The 18,944-nt window shown below is 49.3% G+C and overlaps 1 protein-coding gene across 2 annotated transcripts in view; it reads left to right on the top strand.

The window, feature by feature from the left end:
- Positions 1–18,944, top strand: part of SLC23A2 (solute carrier family 23 member 2) — a 53,613-nt gene that overhangs the window by 27,254 nt on the left and 7,415 nt on the right. For both annotated transcript variants that reach the window (XM_039711938.1, XM_039711939.1), the window contains exons 6-14: positions 2,464–2,552; positions 3,762–3,832; positions 4,954–5,135; positions 9,120–9,240; positions 10,675–10,831; positions 14,320–14,467; positions 14,981–15,086; positions 17,865–17,994; positions 18,456–18,593. In XM_039711938.1, coding sequence (XP_039567872.1) covers positions 2,464–2,552; positions 3,762–3,832; positions 4,954–5,135; positions 9,120–9,240; positions 10,675–10,831; positions 14,320–14,467; positions 14,981–15,086; positions 17,865–17,994; positions 18,456–18,593 — 1,142 coding nt within the window. The remainder of the gene's footprint in view (positions 1–2,463; positions 2,553–3,761; positions 3,833–4,953; positions 5,136–9,119; positions 9,241–10,674; positions 10,832–14,319; positions 14,468–14,980; positions 15,087–17,864; positions 17,995–18,455; positions 18,594–18,944) is intronic.

Genomic DNA, 18,944 nt, shown 5'->3' with positions numbered 1-18,944 from the left:
GGGATTTTTCCCTTTTCAGTGGCTCCCACTTGCACTGTACTTACATTGTCATATCCCTGAAGGCCAGATTGTGTTTGGGTCTGAAAATAACTCGTGTTTAGGGAGGAAATTTCCACTCTGGGATGTTTTATAACTGTTGCCCATGTGATGGGGGGTTTATGTAAGGCTGGGAATGGGATACAGCAGCACAGGCCTCTCCATGAGATTTGCAAGTATTCATTGGCAACTCTGGCAACTGCAAAGTATTTCAGCAAATAAAGGTTTCAAAAGGTCAAATTCCACGCTTTAAGGGTTCTTAAAGATGGATTTAGCTCAATTCCGAGGTGGGGTTGGGGCAGGTTGGCTACCCAGACCAGTTCTAGGAATTCCAGCTATTCACTGGGTTGTGCAGTGAGCCCCGGCTCTGGCAGGGTTCATTAGTGGCTAATTAGTGGCACTGAGACCATCAGACACAGCTTTAACCCAGCCAGGGTGGCAGCTCTGGTGCTGTGCCCTGCACTGGCCCAGCTCTCTCACACATGTGGGACATGGCAAGGTAATGACACATTTCCAGTTGCCTTTGCCTGCAGAAAAACTCTTTTCTTCACATCTGTGCCAGAATGGAGCAGCTGGATGATTTAGACACGAAGTTGAAATGATGCCCCACTCAGGAGCTTTGGTGCTTCAGCTGGCTGGCAGTGAGTGGCTGCTTTAAAATCTGTAAGTGACTCCCAGCCTGCAGCTGTCACCTGAGAAAGAGGCAGGTCTTGCTTGACTGATTTTCAACAATTTTAAAAAAAATTAAATTACTCTTTTTTTTTTTTTTTGGCTGGCTTAGGGGGAAAAAATCCCCACTATTTTGGGATTTTTGGGACCTTTTGGGAGTTGCCTGTGTCACACAGAAGTGGAGCAGGAGCAGATGTGATTTTGCAGCCCTGTGCTGGCCTTCCATGGGATGCAGAGCAGCCCAGGCTGGCAGCAGTGACCTCAGCACTGGAGAATGTGTTTGCAGTGTGTGTTCACCACAGCTCTGAGGGGGCTGTGTAGGTGGCATGGAGCAGTAGCAGCTTGTTCCAGGTGTTGCAGCCCTGCCATGGGCACCAGCTGTGCTTGGTGAGCCTGGCAGCGTGGGCTGAGTCACTCCTGAGCCACCAGCCCTGACTTCCCAGAGACAGAGCTGGCATTTCTGCAGGGAGGAGCTCCCAGGGGGGTTCTGACCACCCAGCCGTGCTTGGATGGCTCATGGACTTCATGAAATTGGAGTTTCCAATGCACTTTTCAACATTTGGTGGCTCTGAAATTGCCCATGACCCAAACTGCTGTGACCTTGGCAGCTCCCATTAATAACAAGGCTGAGTTTGATTCCTGTGCTCACTGTACACCATTTCCCCCCACACTTCTCCTCCTGAGAGCATTTCCTGATCTTCACCTGAACCTGAGCAGTTTTTTCCTGCCCTCATTCCCCGTGTCACACCTTGGGATCTCCTGTTAAAGGGAATCTCCTGGCAGTGCATTCATGGCAATATTTGTAGAGCAGTTCAGAGTGCATCTGCAGTTCAGTGATGTTGGGATATTTGTTACACAAGGTGCAGTGAGGTCAGTAAATTCATACCTGCTCTCTTCAGGTCTTGAAACCTTTTGGGAAGTATAAACACCAATGCTGAGAATGTCATCTTGAAATTCTTGTGGTGTTTGTATTTATTGGTGGCAACCACTGGGAACATCTAATCTGCTGCCATCAGCCCAGCACTTACTGACACATGCACTCCACAGTGAGTGTGCTCAGAGGCATGCAGAGGGGAGGGATGGAGCCTGCAGGCTGCACTTGAGAGAGTTCTTGTGGTGGGAGGGTAAAACTGCACCTCCAGAGAGTGTTCTGTGCTGGGATGGTTAAAACTGCACCTCCAGAGAGTGTTCTGTGCTGGGATGGTTAAAACTGCACCTCCAGAGAGTGTTCTGTGCTGGAAGGGTAAAAATGAACCTTGAGAGAGCAGTTCCTGTGTTGGGAGGGTAAAACTGCACCTCCAGAGAGTGTTCTCTGCTGGGATGGTAAAACTGCACCTTGAGAGAGCTGTTTTGTGCTGGGATGGTAAAAATGAACCTCCATAGAGTGTTCTGTGCTGGGATGGTAAAAACTGCACCTTGAGAGCACAGTTCCATGTGCTGGGATGGTAAAAACTGCACCTTGAGAGCACAGTTCCTGTGCTGGGATGGTAAAGCTGCACCTGCAGCACTCTGCTCCCCCAGCTCAGTGTCCACCTGTGTCCCTGTCTGCTGTCACAGCCTGGCCCCTGGAGTCACCTGGCTGACACCTCCAGGCAGGTGCTGTCAGCTCTTTGGCTCTCTGTATTCCTCTGACTGGGCTGTTTTTGGTGAGGAATCCTCTTGTTTCCCAGTGTAATAACTCAGTGAGGGGTGGTTTGAGTGCCCACCCACTGCAGGGACCCCACAGACTGTCACATCTCTCCTCTCCCTCCCCACCAGGTTACCCCTGTTCCAAGCCAGCGCTTTTGCATTCTTAGCACCTGCCAGAGCAATCCTCTCTCTGGAGAAGTGGAAGTGCAATAACACAGGTAATTGTTGTTTATCCTTGTTCAGGTTGAAGTGACAAATGGGCCAGGTCACGTGGAGTGCAGCTGCCACAGCTTCTGCTATAAAAACTGGGAGTAATGAGCAGGGAATATGGAAAGCCTCTCTTTTTACAGTGTTAAAATACTCTGCCACAGAAGATGCCCAAAATGCCCTTGTGGAGTTCTGTTTCTGGGGATTTTTTTAATACCAAAACGTTGAAAAGGAGCTGTAACTGTGGCACCAAGTAATTCTCCTGTTCATTTACATCTGCAAGTGTTCCTTCCCATAATGTTCCAAACATTTGGAAACAGCGAGTCCAAGTGAACCTTTGAAGTTGTGAGTGGGAGGGAGTTTGAGCAATGTACAGCATCACCTCCAGACCAGGATTTTCCCCTGCTGAAGTCATACCTGACAGGTTTTGACAAGATTTGGATGTTCTTTTTCACTCTCTCTCTGCTGCTGTCGTCATCCTGGGAGGTTTGAGCTTCAGAGGGAAGAGATCCTGGTTGGGATGGGAGCTTTTGCTTTGGGTTGGACTGGAAATGACTCTGGCAGTTTTCTGCTCAGTGAGGGGTGGTTATTCATTACCAAGGCTGTGGGCAGTGGGAAGCAGCAGCACAGGGAATAATCAGGCTGCTCACTCCTGCCTGGAGCTCTTCCCAGGGCTCCTTTGGACTCTCTAATAATTTAATTTCTATTATATACATCTCTGTTTACTCACATTCAAAGTGTGATTAACACCCAGCTCGTTGAAAGAAACTTTCTGGTAACCCTGGGTGGCAAAGCCGTTTTCCCCAGGACTCCAGGTTGTCAAAAAGAGCTTTGCTGCACCTTCCTGCTGCACCTTTTCACCTCCCAAAGCTGCCAGGTGGGGCTGTCCCTGGGTCAGCCCCTTCAGTGACCTCCACTGGGGAGCAGCAGGCACTGGAGTTTGGGATCCCTGGGGTGCAGCTGAGTAATTCCCCACTGGAATGGGGAGATTGACCTTTCTGTGTGGAAATCAGGGCGTGTTCCTGCTGGAACCCTGGTTGCTGGGAATTTGGGAGCAGAGGGAGAAGCGAGGGGTTGGTTCTTGGCCTTCATTGAGCAGAACTTGCTCTCTGTGTGAACTGGGGCTCCTTTGGCAGCCTGGGGAGGGATTTGGTTTGTGTGGAACGGTGGCAGAGTGGCTGGGCAATAAAAGAAATCCCCTTTTTTGTCCCTTTTGGAAGATGTAACAGTTGCAAACGGAACAGCAGAGCTGCTGCACACGGAGCACATCTGGTACCCCCGCATACGAGAGGTAATGTGGGACTTGCTTTGCTCTCACTCTCCTGCTCCAGTTAAGTTCCTCGCTTGGATCATCTGTGTGTTCTTGTCTTTAAGTTGGTAATTTCTCGTGTCACTGCGATCTCCATTTGAATATATCCCTTTACTCATTTCATGGAAGTCTTCATCTTTTCCACCCGTTCATTGCTGGACAGCAAATACCAGGAGTTAGTTACCACATCCCAAAAGCTGAAATGCTCAAGGGAGATGAAAACTCTTCTTGTAAGCCTGATTTGTGCTCGCTGGCAGCAGTTCAGCTGCTGCCAGGCCCCTTGCCTGCTGTCCTGTGCAGTGGGGCTGGCCCTGGAAGGTGAATCTGCAGTTAGGAAATCTGCTTCCTTCCCAAGTGCATTGAGTTGGAGACTCTTTGATAAGAGGTCGATTCTCCCCAAAGACTTTTGAAATACCTGGAGCTCCTTCTCCACTCCGTGTGAATCGTGGTGCCCTGCAGGGCAGGCTGAGGGCTGTGCCACGCCAGGGTGGCAGCTAGAGTAGTCCAAATGAAGGCGTGTGTCATGGAATTGATCTCCCATCCCGTTGCTTTGGGCTGCCAACTTTTTCTTAATTAAAAACAACCCCTCTCTCTTCCCCATGTTCAAACCATAGCTACATCCTGCCAAGAGCCCTGCAGCCAAGAGGGCTGACAGTCTCCTGAGACCACAACGCTGCTCTAATCCAGCTTCTAAGGAGCACTTGTGACCAATGCAGCACACACTCTGCCCCTAGGAGCTAGGAGCATCACCTCGTGGCGCACCAACCCTTGCCGTTCGATCTGAGAGCTTAAAGGTTAGCCTGGACCCCAGGTCTCCTGTCTGACAGTGTGATGTGCTTTCCACACAGCTTCCAGACTGGCCCACTGGTCTGTTGTGTAATAGTTTTGTGGAGAAAACCATAAGTGTTATGCTTTAAAGCAATAAGTCACTTAAACATAATGAGCTGTTTTATGACGGGAAAAAAATTTTTTTTTTTTTTTTTGCTGAGTTCTTCTGTGTCACTGAATTCTTTTAACTGCAGTTTGTAATCCAGAGCAGAAAAACAAAGGGTTTTGCCTGTCAGATGGCACTGAGCTGCCTCTCTGCCCTGTTGTGTGTTCAGATCCAAGGTGCCATCATCATGTCCTCGCTGATCGAGGTGGTGATCGGGCTGCTGGGGCTGCCCGGGGCCCTGCTGCGCTACATCGGGCCCCTGACCATCACCCCCACCGTGGCCCTCATCGGCCTCTCGGGCTTCCAGGCTGCTGGGGAGAGAGCTGGCAAGCACTGGGGCATCGCCATGCTGTGAGTACCCTGTTTCCTGCTGGGCACGCGGGGGTTTGGGGGGCTGGGGGAAGCTGGAGGCAGCGGGGCTGCATTGGTGCTGTGGGTGGGGAGAAACACCCTGAGAGACACACACCCTGAGAAACACCCTGAGAGACACACACCCTGAGAGACAGACACCCTGAGAGACAGACACCCTGAGAGAGAAACACCCTGAGAGAGACACACCCTGAGAAACACCCTGAGAAACACCCTGAGAGACAGGCACCCTGAGAGACAGACACCCTGAGAGAGAGACACCATGAGAAACACCCTGAGAAACAAACAGCCTGAGAAACACCCTGAGGGACACACAAACACCCTGAGGGACACACACCCTGAGGGACACACACCATGAGAAACACCCTGAGAAACAAACAGCCTGAGAAACACCCTGAGGGACACACAAACACCCTGAGAGACACACAAACACCCTGAGAGACACACACCATGAGGAACACACACGATCAGAAACAAACACCCTGAGATACAACACCATGAGGAACAAACACCATGAGAAACACCCAGAGTCTGGATGAGGTCAGCTGGAAATGTGGGAACAAGGACAGAGCAGTTCAGGGGGGTTGCCTGAAGCTTTGCCCTGCTTCTTCCCTGAAATCCTTCCCTGGGAGGGTGGGGAGGCCCCAGAGCAGCTGAGGTGCCCAAGGCCAGGTTGGTTTGGAGCAGCCTGGGGCGGTGGAAGGTGTCCCTGCCCACGGCTCCTTCATGGACAGAGACAGACACCCTGAGAGAGAAACACCCTGAGAAACACCATGAGAGACAGACACCATGAGAAACACCTGGGAAACACACACCATGAGAGATAAACACCATGAGAAACACCCTGAGAAACATACGCCGTGAGAGACAAACACCCTGAAAGACAAACACCATGAGAAACACACACCCTGAGGGACACACAAACACCCTGAGGGACACACACCCTGAGGGACACACACCATGAGAAACACCCTGAGAAACAAACAGCCTGAGAAACACCCTGAGGGACACACAAACACCCTGAGAGACACACAAACACCCTGAGGGACACACAAACACCCTGAGAGACACACAAACACCCTGAGGGACACACACCGTGAGGAACACACACGATCAGAAACAAACACCCTGAGATACAACACCATGAGGAACAAACACCATGAGAAACACCCAGAGTCTGGATATGGTCAGCTGGAAATGTGGGAACAAGGACAGAGCAGTTCAGGGGGGTTGCCTGAAGCTTTGCCCTGCTTCTTCCCTGAAATCCTTCCCTGGGAGGGTGGGGAGGCCCCAGAGAAGCTGTGGTGCCCAAGGCCAGGTTGGTTTGGAGCAGCCTGGGGCGGTGGAAGGTGTCCCTGCCCACGGCTCCTTCATGGGCCTGGATGGGCTTTAAGGTTCCTTCCAACCCAAACCATTCCATGATAATGTGAGCTCGAGGAGAGAGGAAGGGACAGTGGCCAAAAATGAGGTGTGGAGAGCAGAATTTTCTAGAGCAGGAGCCATTGTCTGGGTGGAGTTGAGTGCTGTAGAAAAGCTGATTTAGCAGAACACCAGGGAGATGAAATGCTTTAAACAGTTTGTGTTTCTGGGCTGGCATTGCCTGCTCCCTCTCCTGCAGCAGCAGCTGAACCCCACTGCTGCTGGTCCCTCTGCCACTGGCACTGGTTTGGTTACCTGTGCCCAAGAGGAGTTCATGTGTGTGATGGCAGAGGGCACAGATACTGCCATCAACACCAGCAGAGGCTGAGCCATCAGCAGAGATCCTGCCAGGGGACAAAAAGCTTTAGAGGGAATTTCAGGGCCTGGGGTGTGTGTGCCATCAGATGCAGGAGCCAGGGAAATGAAAGAATGAAAAGGAATAAGTGAGGGAAATGAAATTAAATGAAGACAAAAGATCCCCGTGTGGGTAAGAGCAAATGAGGCTGGAAACCCCATTTTAGGGAGAAAAGGCTGGAGCAATTCCATATGAAACCCCATTTTTGGGGAGAAAAGAGGCTGGAGCAGTTCATGTAAACCCCATTTTAGGGGAACAGGAGGGTAAAGCAGTTCCATGTAAAACCCCATTTTAGGGAGAGCAGAGGGTGAAGCAGTTAATGTAAACCCCATTTTTGGGAGAAAAGAGGCTGGAGCAGCTCCATGTGCAGCACCCAACTGTGCTGGCCCTGGGAGCAGGAGGAATGCCTTGGTGAGATCAGATTGTGATCTCACTAATCTGTTTGCACAGTGCTTTGAACATGTAAAGTATTCTGTAAGTGCAGCTTATGATTAAAAGGGCTCTTTAATTCTCTTTTATCTTGCATGTTGGCATCAGGAGTATTTTTGTGATTCTATTGTATTAAGCAGCTGATCCAAAGGAACGTTTTATTTGTCTGCAAAATGAATTTCTGTGCAAGTTGGGGCTACCATTAAATGAATGAAGCACATCTTTGAATTGGACATGGAAACGTGTAATTAAAGTTGACATCTTTGCAGATGGAGAAAAAAATAAATCGATTGAGGAGTGGGATTTAAATGTTAGCCATCAATAAAGTATTGCTGGCTTCTGCCATGCAGAAATGGGCACTGGGTGGTTCAAAACAGCTCCAGCTGTGGGGAGCCATCAGGAGTGACTGCAGCCCTGGGAGATGTGGCTGCTGGAATTGTCCTGGATGTTCTGAGGAGATCAAGGTCCTGCATTTCTCCCTGGCCCTGCAGGATCAGCTGGGAACTGCAGGATTCCCAATTTCCTGACTTAACTTATTCTGTAGGTGCTTTATTCCACCAGACACTTGCACTGATATTTGTCAATTATTCCTGAGTTGGGCTTTGCCTGTTTCTCCAGATTTTCCTGGGGCATCCAAGGGTTTGGTGCTGTTTCACAGCCCCTCTGCCAATGGGAAATCCACTGCAATAATTGAATATTGGATTTTTTACAGCTCGGTGCTAAATCAAATCCAAAGCTCTCTGTCCTCAGGGTGTGGGAGGGAGGATTCCATGATGGATTCTGGGGGGATTCTGGGGTTTCCTGCATGGATGCAATGTGCTTTTTGCTTTTCTCCTGCACTGCTGAGGGCTGTAAATGCTCCTCCTTTTCCTGGAGACTGAGGGAGAGCAAAACTGGTTTGTGTCTGATCCGGGGCAGAAGAGAGGCTGACAATCCTCTTTTTATTTTTCAAGTCAGCTGATAAAAACATAATCTCAGATTTCAGCAGAGCTTTGCCTCCTCACACAGCTCCAGCCTCTGGGAGGCCCTTGCAGAGCAGAGCTGGGTTGAGAATTGAGAATTGCTCCTTCACAATTGAGCAACATGCCCTGGCTGCTGATTTTTCTGGGCAGTGGGGGCTTATTTTAGCTGTAAAAATAATGTTTAATGTCTAGAGGAGCTTGGCAGTTTCATTAGTGGGAGTAATGCTTAATAATTGAGACATTTGATACTGATGGACTGCACTGGCAGCAAATCTTGGGGCTTGGGCTCCATTTTTCTTTGTTTGCAGCTAAATAATGAAAGATTAATATTTAAAAAATGGATTCTTAAGAACAGAAAAATTTCCCTGACACAAATTTCTCTACGTGCTTTGGAGTTGGATGCAAATTCTGAAATGTAGAAATCTGTTTTTACAGTTCTGCTGTCTCTTGCCAGGTGCTGGCAGCAGGTTTTGTGCTTCACACAAAGCCTGGCCCACAGGTGGAGCTGGGAGCAAGGAAGGGGCAGCACAGGAATTTAAACTGAAATTCCCCCTCAGTCTGGGCCTGTCTCTGATCCATTTATCTCCTTGCTGAGTTTTGCAGAACTTTAGAATTCAAATTCTTTTGGCATTTGAGGAATAACAATTTTAATCATTTTGCTGCCTTGTCTTCTGCTCAAATTGAAAATCTGCATTTATGTTCTGCTTCCAAAGGTTTGTGCTAAAAAGAATTTATCATCTATTGGTGCTGATAACATTTCTCTCTTGTCCCACCCTCCTCATCCTCCTTTTTTTTCCTCAGGACTATTTTCCTAGTATTGTTGTTCTCCCAGTATGCCAGAAATGTCAAATTTCCCTTGCCCATTTATAAATCCAAGAAAGGATGGACAGCATACAGGCTGCAGCTTTTCAAGATGTTCCCTGTAAGTCGTTGAACTGGTTCTTCCTTTAGCAAAAAAAAAAAAAAAATTAAAATTCTGTTTTGGGAGCGGGGGGTGTTGGTTTTGATTTTTCTTCACAATAGATTACTCACAAAGGTGAGATAAATCTTTAATGGATTTATTGGAATGTAATGGATTACTGGCCACAGGAAATATTCAGATTTTGTGGCTGTGCTGAGGAGCTGGGGGACTGATGGGGAGGGGAGGGCAGAGGGGAAGGGAACTTCGTGCACACAGGGGAAAATGGTTTTAATTATTTTATTTTTGGGTTAGAAAAAGGCTGTTGCCCAACAAATCAGACAAAACACTAGAAACATTTCTTAACTATTAACTTTTTACCACACTGTACTATAAATACCTCACCTAAAACTGCCCCTCACAAATCCTACTGCAATTCACTTTTCATAATTCTGTTTCTCCAGAATACCTCATCTTACTTACAAAACCATCCCTTAAAACTTTCTTCCATCCATTTCCCTCTCAACAACATCTGTGCTGTCCCATAACATTTCTAAATCAGCATTTATCTCAAAGTAGATATAGTATGTGTTTTACATACAATTTACATGCAACATCTACATATAGTATGTATTTACATACAATTGAGATACAGTATTTATGTATAATATGTATTTTACATAATAATATACGATATATAGTATTGTTTTACATACAGTATCTATACATAGTATTTTGCATACCAGATTTATACATAATATGTATTTTACACATATACATAATCTGCATGTAGTATTTCACATACTATCTACATACAGTATCTGTATGTAATATGTATTTTACATTCAAATACAGTATCTATAGTAGATATTTTACATACTGTTTACATACAGTATCTATATAATACATATTTTACATACAAATACATACAGTATATATAATAAATAATTTACATACAAATACATACAATATCTATATATAATATGTATTTTACATACTATTTACATACAGTATGTATTTTGCATACTATTTGCATTGAGTATCTGTACATGGCATGTCTTTTTGGTACAAATCCATGCAGTATCTGTACATGGCATGTCTTTTCCACACAAATCCATGCAGTATCTGTACATGGCATGTCTTTTTGGTACAAATCCATGCAGTATCTGTACATGGCATGTCTTTTCCACACAAATCCATGCAGTATCTGTACATGGCATGTCTTTTTGGTACAAATCCATGCAGAATCTGTACATGGCATGTCTTTTCCATACAAATCCATGCAGAATCTGTACATGGCATGTCTTTTCCACACAAATCCATACCATACAATACCATACCATACCTCCTCCCAAGCCCCCACACCTCCCACAGGTCCCTTTCCCCCAGCTCAGGCTGTGCAGCCCCCCCCAGCAGGAGCTGTGAGCTCACTGCCCCCCCGTGTGCTCGTGTCCCCAGATCATCCTGGCCATCCTGGTGTCCTGGCTGCTGTGCTTCATCTTCACGGTGACAGACGTGTTCCCCCCGGACAGCTCCAAGTACGGCTTCTACGCGCGCACGGACGCGCGCCGCGGCGTGCTGCTGGTGGCCCCCTGGTTCAAGGTGCCCTACCCCTGTAAGTGTTTGCCCCGGGGCCCTCGGGGCACTGCTGCTGGGCACGGCCTGCTGCCTCTGCCTGGGCTTGGTTCCTTGGTCCTGGCTCCCCAGAACCCAGCAGGGCCATTGCTCTGGTTCCTCAGAACCCAGCAGGGCCATTCCCCCTGTTCCACAGCTCTGCTGCCTTTGTCTGGGGTTTATTTCTTAGCCCTGGCTCCCCAGAACCCAGCAGGGTGATTCCTCTGCTTCCCCAGAACCCAGCAGGGCCATTGCTCTGGTTCCTCAGAACCCAGCAGGGCCATTCCCCCTGTTCCACAGCTCTGCTGCCTTTGTCTGGGGTTTATTTCTTAGCCCTGGCTCCCCAGAACCCAGCAGTGCCATTCCTCATGTTCCACAGCTCTGCTGGCTCTCAGTGATTTATTCCTTAGTCCTGGTTCCCCAGAACCCAGCAGGGCCATTGCTCTGGCTCCCCAGAACCTAGCAGGGCCATTGCTCTGGCTCCCCAGAACCTAGCAGGGCCATTCCTCATGTTCCACAGCTCTGCTGGCTCTCAGTGATTTATTCCTTAGTCCTGGTTCCCCAGAACCCAGCAGGGCCATTGCTGCTGGGCACAGCCTGCTGCCTCTGCCTGGGGTTGGTTCCTTAGCTCTGGTTCCCCAGAACCCAGTAGGGTGATTCCTCTGGTTCCCCAGAACCCAGCAGGGTCATTGCTGCTGTTCCACAGCCTGCTCCCTCTGGCTGGGGTTTATTTCTTAGTCCTGCTTCCCCAGAACCCAGCAGGGCCATTGCTCTGGTTCCCCAGAACCCAGCAGAGTCACTCCTCGTGTTCCACAGGCTGCTGCCTCTGCCTGGGGTTTATTCCATAGCCCTGATTCCCCAGACCCAGCAGAGTCACTCCTCGTGTTCCACATCCTCCTGCCTCTGCCTGGGGTTTATTCCATAGCCCTGATTCCCCAGCCCCAGCAGGGTCACTCCTCCTGTTCCAGAGCTCTGCTGGCTCTCTCTCAGTGGTTTATTCCATAGCCCTGGCTCCCCAGAACTCAGCAGGGTCACTCCTGCTCCACAGTTCTGCTTTTTCTCAGTGGTTTATTCTATAGCCCTGGTTCCCCAGAGCCCAGCAGTGCCATTCCTCCTGTTCCACAGCTCTGCTGGCTCTCTCAGTGATTTATTCCATAACCCTGGTTCCCCAGACCCAGCAGGGTCACTCCTCCTGTTCCACAGCTCTGCTGGCTCTCTCTCAGTAGTTTATTCCATAACCTTTGGGTGCTTGGATGACCCATCCCTGGCAGTGTCCCAGGCTGGACAGGGCTTGGAGCAGCCTGGGACAGTGGGAGAGGTCCCTGCTGGTGGCTCTGAGGGTCCCTCCCAGTCCAAGCCATCCCACAGTCCTAGCACACACCACTCTCATTGTCTGCTGCACAAAAAATTGTGTTTTTTTGGTTTTTTTTTCTCCTCAGCTGATACCTTAAGGTGTCACCCAAGGCAGGCTGAGGTTCTGGAGCTGCAGTGTGCAGGGTTGCTCTGGGTGACTCTCCTGATGCCAAGTGACTGCCCCCTGCCATGGAGATGAAGGCTGGCTGGTTCCTCAGTCCCAGTGCCAGGGACAGGTTCTCACAGCTCTGCTGCAGTCCCTGGCTCTCACTGTCTGAAGAATCACTCCTGGGCAGTTCCTCCCAGGCTGCTGCCCAAACACACCCTCCCTGCCCCAAACACACCCATTCCTGGCTGAGCACAGGAGTTCCTGGCAGAAGATGCCCTGACTTGCCAAGGCACTGCTGGCACGGGCAAGTCAGGGAATGCCAGGCCCTGCTTATCAGAGAGCAATGAAATCATTTACAGGAGGGCACCAAACACTTCACACAGTGTTTTGGGTGTATTTTTATGTTGGCCACCTCTAGGTTTAAAGCTGTTAAAGGCTGGGTTTATGGTGTGAGGTTGCACAACTGGCTCACCCTTCAGAAATTACCAGGGTAATTAGGGAATCATATTATTTTAGAATAGAAATACAGGAATTATCAGCCATGCCACCACATGGTGATGAGGCAGCTTCATTGTGGTTTTGCATATGCTTTGGTTTAAAAAAAAAACCACTTCTAAAGGAGCAGATGAAGAACAGAAGCTTTTGGGAAAGGAGAGGAGGAAAACTTCCCCACCCTGATCAGCCCGTTTGTGTTTGGGAGGTTCATTCACTCCTGTGTGGCTGAAGATCCTTTGTTGCAGGAGGCTCATCTATTTCAAAGAGATAAAAGCATCGAGGCAATTGCTGTGGAAAACCTGCCAGGCTTTTCTGCAGGCTTAAATTAATCTTTATTTTCTCTACTACAAAAATTTGGAGCTGGGAGGTGTTTGTGCAGTGATCAGAGCTGCTTGTTGCCATCCTCTTTGCTCCACTAAACTTGTGACCAAAGGGACTTTTTGGAGCAATGATAACACAGTGGCATTTGCCTCACTGGCCAGGATTGTTTTCTCAGAAGCTGTAGCTCAAATTCCTGATTCCTGAACAGGAGGAATTTTTTTAATTTTTTTTTAATGGGGTTTTATGGCTCTCTGGGATTTTTCCAAGTGTGATCAAAGCAGTTTGTGTGGCCTTTTTTCCTTTGTTCCTTTCAGCTCCTTGAACTTGCCAGACTGTGTTAGAGTGAAGGGAGTTTGTTGTTGCCATCAAAGACAAACAAACAGTGCCTGGGGCAGTGCTGGGCCCCCTCAGTGCCAGGGTCACTTCTGGCCCCTCAGGACAAGGCCATGGAGGGGCTGCAGCGTGTCCAGGGCAGGGAGTGGAGCTGGGAAGGGGCTCAGAGGGAGAAAATGGGATTGGGGGAACTTCTGCCTCTGCACAACTCCTGACAGGAGGGGACAGCCGGGGGGATTTGGGATCTTAGCCCAAACGGGGGTAGGGGACAGGAGGAGAGGGAAGAGGGACAGGAGGAGAGGGGACAGGGACAGGAGGATTTAGGGGACAGGGACAGGAGGATTTAGGGAACAGGGATGGGAGGAGAGGGAACAGGGACAGGAGGAGAGGGGACAGGGACAGGAGGATTTAGGGGACAGGGACAGGAGGATTTAGGGAACAGGGATGGGAGGAGAGGGAACAGGGACAGAAGGAGAGGGAACAGGGACAGGAGGAGAGGGAACAGGGGCAGGAGGAGAGGGAACAGGGACAGGAGGAGAGGGAAGAGGGACAGGAGGAGAGGGGACAGGGACAGGAGGAGAGGGAACAGGGACAAGAGGAGAGGGGACAGCCCCAGGCCATGCCAGGGGAGGCTCAGGGTGATACTGGGGAATATTTCTTGCCCAGCCCTGTGGCAGTGCTGGAGTCCCCATCCCTGGGGGTGGGCAGCACTGTGGCTGTGACACTTGGGGACCTGACCAGCGCTGACCCGGGCAGTGCTGAGAGACCCTAAAACCCCTTCCCAACCCCAACCACTCTCCAATCCCCCAGGTTTGTGTTGGTTTGGCTAGCCAGGCCGTGTGCTGGGGCAGGGGGTCTGAGCTGTGCTCTCTCCACAGTCCAGTGGGGGCTGCCCACGGTGTCGGCGGCGGGCGTGATCGGCATGCTGAGCGCCGTGGTGGCCAGCATCATCGAGTCCATCGGCGACTACTACGCCTGTGCCAGGCTCTCCTGTGCTCCTCCTCCTCCCATCCACGCCATCAACAGGTCTGTCCCAGCCAGAGGCACTGCAGCTCACTGCTGCTTGGCTTTTTAGGGGTTTTTTCCCCACTTTGGAATGGGAGGTGGGATGGTGCAGGTGGGTCAGACTCCGGGGCCAAGGGTGTGAAGTGCAGGGTGGGAATGGGATCTGGGGTTGTGTTGTTACATTTGAATCCCAGTGCTGTTCCTGCTGGAGGCTGTGGGAGTTACCAGCAGTTTCCACAGGGAAAGAGAGCTCTAAACTGGTTCTGGAATTGGGGTTGTCAAAATCACCTGGAGTGCGGTTTGGAAACAGAGCAGCTCTGAAGCTTTATTTGAGTTTTTAATACAATTTCCTCAGTGTAAGAGCGGGGGGATCTAAGGCTCAGGAAACAGAGCTGCAGTGTGTTTTCCAGGTGTGTTGGAGCTTGAGCCATGAATGGCAGTAATTCCATGGTGGAGCAGCTGCCCCTGTGGCATGCAGCACCCCCCAGGGAATGTGTGCCTGTGCCAACTCCTGTGTTCTCTTTGGCATTCCAGGGGGATTTTCATCGAGGGCCTCTCCTGTGTTCTGGATGGAGTGTTTGGGACAGGGAATGGATCCACCTCCTCCAGCCCCAACATTGGGGTCCTGGGCATCACAAAGGTGAAGTGCTTTCCTTGTGTTCATTATCCCCTTCCAGGAGACCATTCTGCTCCATTCCTGTGCACACAAACTTCCCAGATCATTCTGAGTGTACCTGACTGTCTGTACCAGCTCTTGGCTGAGGGAAATGCATTATTGTACATCAGGACCTCAAAAATCCATTTATTCAGAGTAAAATGAGTTAGAATCCCCCATAATGCAGATGCTGCTGCATAAACTGTCTCTTGGAAAACCCAGGCAACATTCCAGGGCTCTGGGATGCTTTGAGTTGAGGCATAAACACTGTAAACTGTGTAGAAATTGCTGATTTTTGGATGCCTTGGCTTTGAATGCCTCAGTAGGAAGTGACTTTTTAATGCCTCACACACAAAATGTGAAAATGCAACGTGAGGTGCTTGGGCTTTATCTCTGTCTGTACTGGGACATGGCCCTGGCCCAGGGGCTGCAGCCAAGGTCATTTCAGGGTTAAAAGGACCCTCAGTGTTTGGGTTTAAGGCTCAGGGGTTTATGTATTTCTGGTGATGTTGCTCAACAAAAGATGTGTGAGTGCTTGAGGAGCTCCTCTGCTCACGTGTGGGGCTGGGTCTGTGCCTGGCTGAGCTGGGAGGCCTTGGCTGCAGGGAGATCTGCCTGATAATGTTCATTTAACCTTGGTCAGGAACAGCAGCAGCTTTGCTAGGAGTGATTTGTGTTGTAAATAGCTCCACCTTGCTGGGTGTTGAACGTGGGAGCCATAAATCCTTTGTGCAAGGATAGAAATGTCTGTGCTCCACGTGCAGTAACTCATCCCCTGGGCTGATCCCATGTCATAAACGATGTGTTTGTCCTCAGCCCTCCCTTGTGCTGCACAAAGGGTGATTCTGCTGCCTTGGGGTGCAATTCAGCACTAACAGCACCATCTGCTGTCTGTACCAGTCACCAGCCAGCTCATGGAAACCTCCTAGAAGAGTTCTGCTCAGAAAAAAAACCCTTAAAGAAAGGTTTATTCTGTTCTGCTCCCTTCCCATTGTTTCTTCACGGGGGTTGAGATGAATTAACAGACTTTTTTTTATGAGCAGCCCACAGAAATGAGTGTGCATTTGATGCTGGAGCAGTGGAAAGCTGTGGCAGGGAGTGGAGCTGCCCAGGCTGGCTCTGCAGCAGGCTGGGCTCATTTCCCCTGCTGCACATTCATTCCCCAAAACCCAGCAGTTCCTCAGCTCCAGACTGAATTTTGGCACAGAGATGCTCTGCTGTTCATTTGGGAGAGGAAATCTTCAGTGCTGCATCACCAGGGCTTTTCCCTCCCTTGAAATTGGTGTGTAATTACACTTAAATTTAAATTCAGCTGGATGGAGGTGCTGCAAAGCCTTTGAGCCACTGTGTGTGTTTTACTTGATGAGAGCAAGATCAATTAGCTCTGATTAGCTGGGGCTAAAGCAGCTCTTGGCATGGTGGTGATGCTGGAATGGAGGCTCCAGGTACCATTTGATACACTCCAAAATAATCACTCCAAAATAATCACTCCAAAATAATCACTCCAAAATAATCACTCAAAAATAATCACTCCAAAATAATCACTCCAAAATAATCACTCCAAAATAAGTGTGTGTGCTGGGGATGAATACAGAGCCTGAGCTAAATGCTGCCTGGGATGTTTTCAGTAGCTTTAATTTGTTTACATAAATAAATGTCACTGTCCTGCAGGATTTCAAAGGATTTGCCTGTTTCTGGCAGGAGCAGAACTGCAGGGCAGGAGCTCAGTGGCCCTGCAGAAATGAATATTTCTGTGAAGAGCAGAGAAAGGTGCCAGCTGAATTCTGGTGTAAATCCAGTTGATGGTGTAGCAGAACTCTGTTTGCAGGGGAAGGAGCTCACCTGCAGCTCAGCAGTGAGCAGTGGGGGCAAGGAAGGATTTTCCCCTCCTCAGACCTGTTGGATCTGTAGTTCCTCATTTCTCTCATTTAGCTCAGTCACTCCTGATGAACAAATGAATATTTCCTTTTTCAACCCTGCTGCTCTGTACCAGGGCACCTGCAAAGGGCTTTTCTAGAAACCATCTTAGTGTAAAGGAGTTTTTGCTGTCCCTGGGGCACCTCTTATGGCAATAAAAGTTGTTAAAATACCAACTTCAGGTTTATCCACTACCCCTGCCCCACAGAGAGCCACTGCCTGCTTGACTCCTGAATGCTTAAAATAAAACTGGGAAGGAAGTGCAGGCTCTTGGTTTCAGTGTTAGCACAGCCCTGATTTGCATTCAGCCCTGCTCTCTGAGGGTGTCACAAATCTGCTAATCTAAGCCTAAAACTCCTGCCCCTCCCTCCACGACCTGGGAACTTTAATTTATTCCAGCGTCCCAAGGCAGCAACAGACTGAATTGATTTGATATTTTCCATTTGCCACCTCTCCTTGGTGTGGTTTGCACCACCTTTCCTGGTGTCTGTGGCAGTCCCAGGTGGTTTTAGGGCTGGCTTGGGGAGGCTGAGCTGGGCTGAGAGCAGCCAAACCCTCCAGCACCAACACAAAACACACACAGGAGCCAGGAACGAGCTGAAATGACACAATAAATGACACAATAAATGACAGAATAAACCAGCCAGGTGTGAGGCTGGGCTGGGGGCAGCTTTGGTTCAGCCAAACCCTCCAGCACCAAAACGAAACACACACAGGAGCCAGGAACGAGCTGAAATGACACAATAAATGACACAATAAATGACACAATAAATGACAGAATAAACCAGCCAGGTGTGGGGCTGGGCTGGGGCAGCCCTGAGCCCTGTCTGTCCTGTTTCCCTGCAGGTTGGCAGCCGCAGGGTGATCCAGTATGGAGCTGCCTTCATGCTGCTGCTGGGCATGGTGGGCAAGTTCAGCGCGCTCTTCGCCTCGCTGCCCGACCCCGTGCTGGGGGCTCTCTTCTGCACCCTCTTTGGTAAGGGGCTTCTTGTTTGCTGCTTCTAAGGGGTGTTTGATAATAGGAACCTCCGTGCTCCCCCAGGCATGTTTTGGGTAATTCAAGAGTCTTTTTGTGCAAAGGAATATTCAGAAATACAGAGTGATGTTAGTGCTTTACATCGGCTTAGCAGGAGGAAATTCCCAGAGAAAGGAGTACACTGCTGTCCTAATAATCTTGCAAAATCTTTTCTTTCTGGTTGCAGTGGTATGTGGTTTCATGGTGCACTGATTCTCAGGTTTGCTAGTTTCTAAAAACACAGATTAAAAGGAAAAAGAAGAAAAAGCAGGTGCTGTGCTATTAACAAAACTCCACACACTTCTCTGACAAATGATTCCAAATGTACTGGGAGGTGTCTCCAGGGATATTTTGCTGGGTTGTTTGGTTTTTTTTTTGAGGAAAAAGACTTAAAAGCTGCTTTTGGGGTGTTCTGTGTCCAGGGATGATCACGGCCGTGGGTCTGTCCAACCTGCAGTTCATCGATCTCAATTCCTCTCGGAATCTCTTCGTGCTGGGATTTTCCATCTTCTTTGGGCTCGTCCTGCCCAGCTATCTCAAACAGAACCCCCTGGTCACAGGTACGTGCTCCTCCTGCTCCACATCAGCATTTCTGCCCTGTGCTCACGTGGGAAATCCATCAGGTACTGAGGGGCAGGAGGAGGAACCCCAAATTGTGGAGGAAAACCCCAAATTGTGGAGGAAAAACCCCAAATTGTGGAGGAAAACCCCAGATTGTGGAGGAAAAACCCCAAATTGTGGAGGAAAATCCCCAAATTATGGAGGAAAACCCCAAATTGTGGAGGAAAATCCCCAAATTATGGAGGAAAATCCCCAAATTATGGAGGAAAACCCCAAATTGTGGAGGAAAACCCCCAAATTGTGAAGGAAAATCCCCAAATTGTGGAGGAAAACCCCCAGATTGTGGAGTT

The sequence above is a fragment of the Passer montanus genome, unplaced genomic scaffold (assembly GCF_014805655.1).
Source record: "Passer montanus isolate IOZ18808 unplaced genomic scaffold, ASM1480565v1 scaffold256, whole genome shotgun sequence".
NCBI lineage: Eukaryota > Metazoa > Chordata > Aves > Passeriformes > Passeridae > Passer > Passer montanus.
The sequence above is the reverse complement of the archived record's forward strand: the minus strand, read 5'-3'. Positions and strand labels throughout refer to the sequence as shown.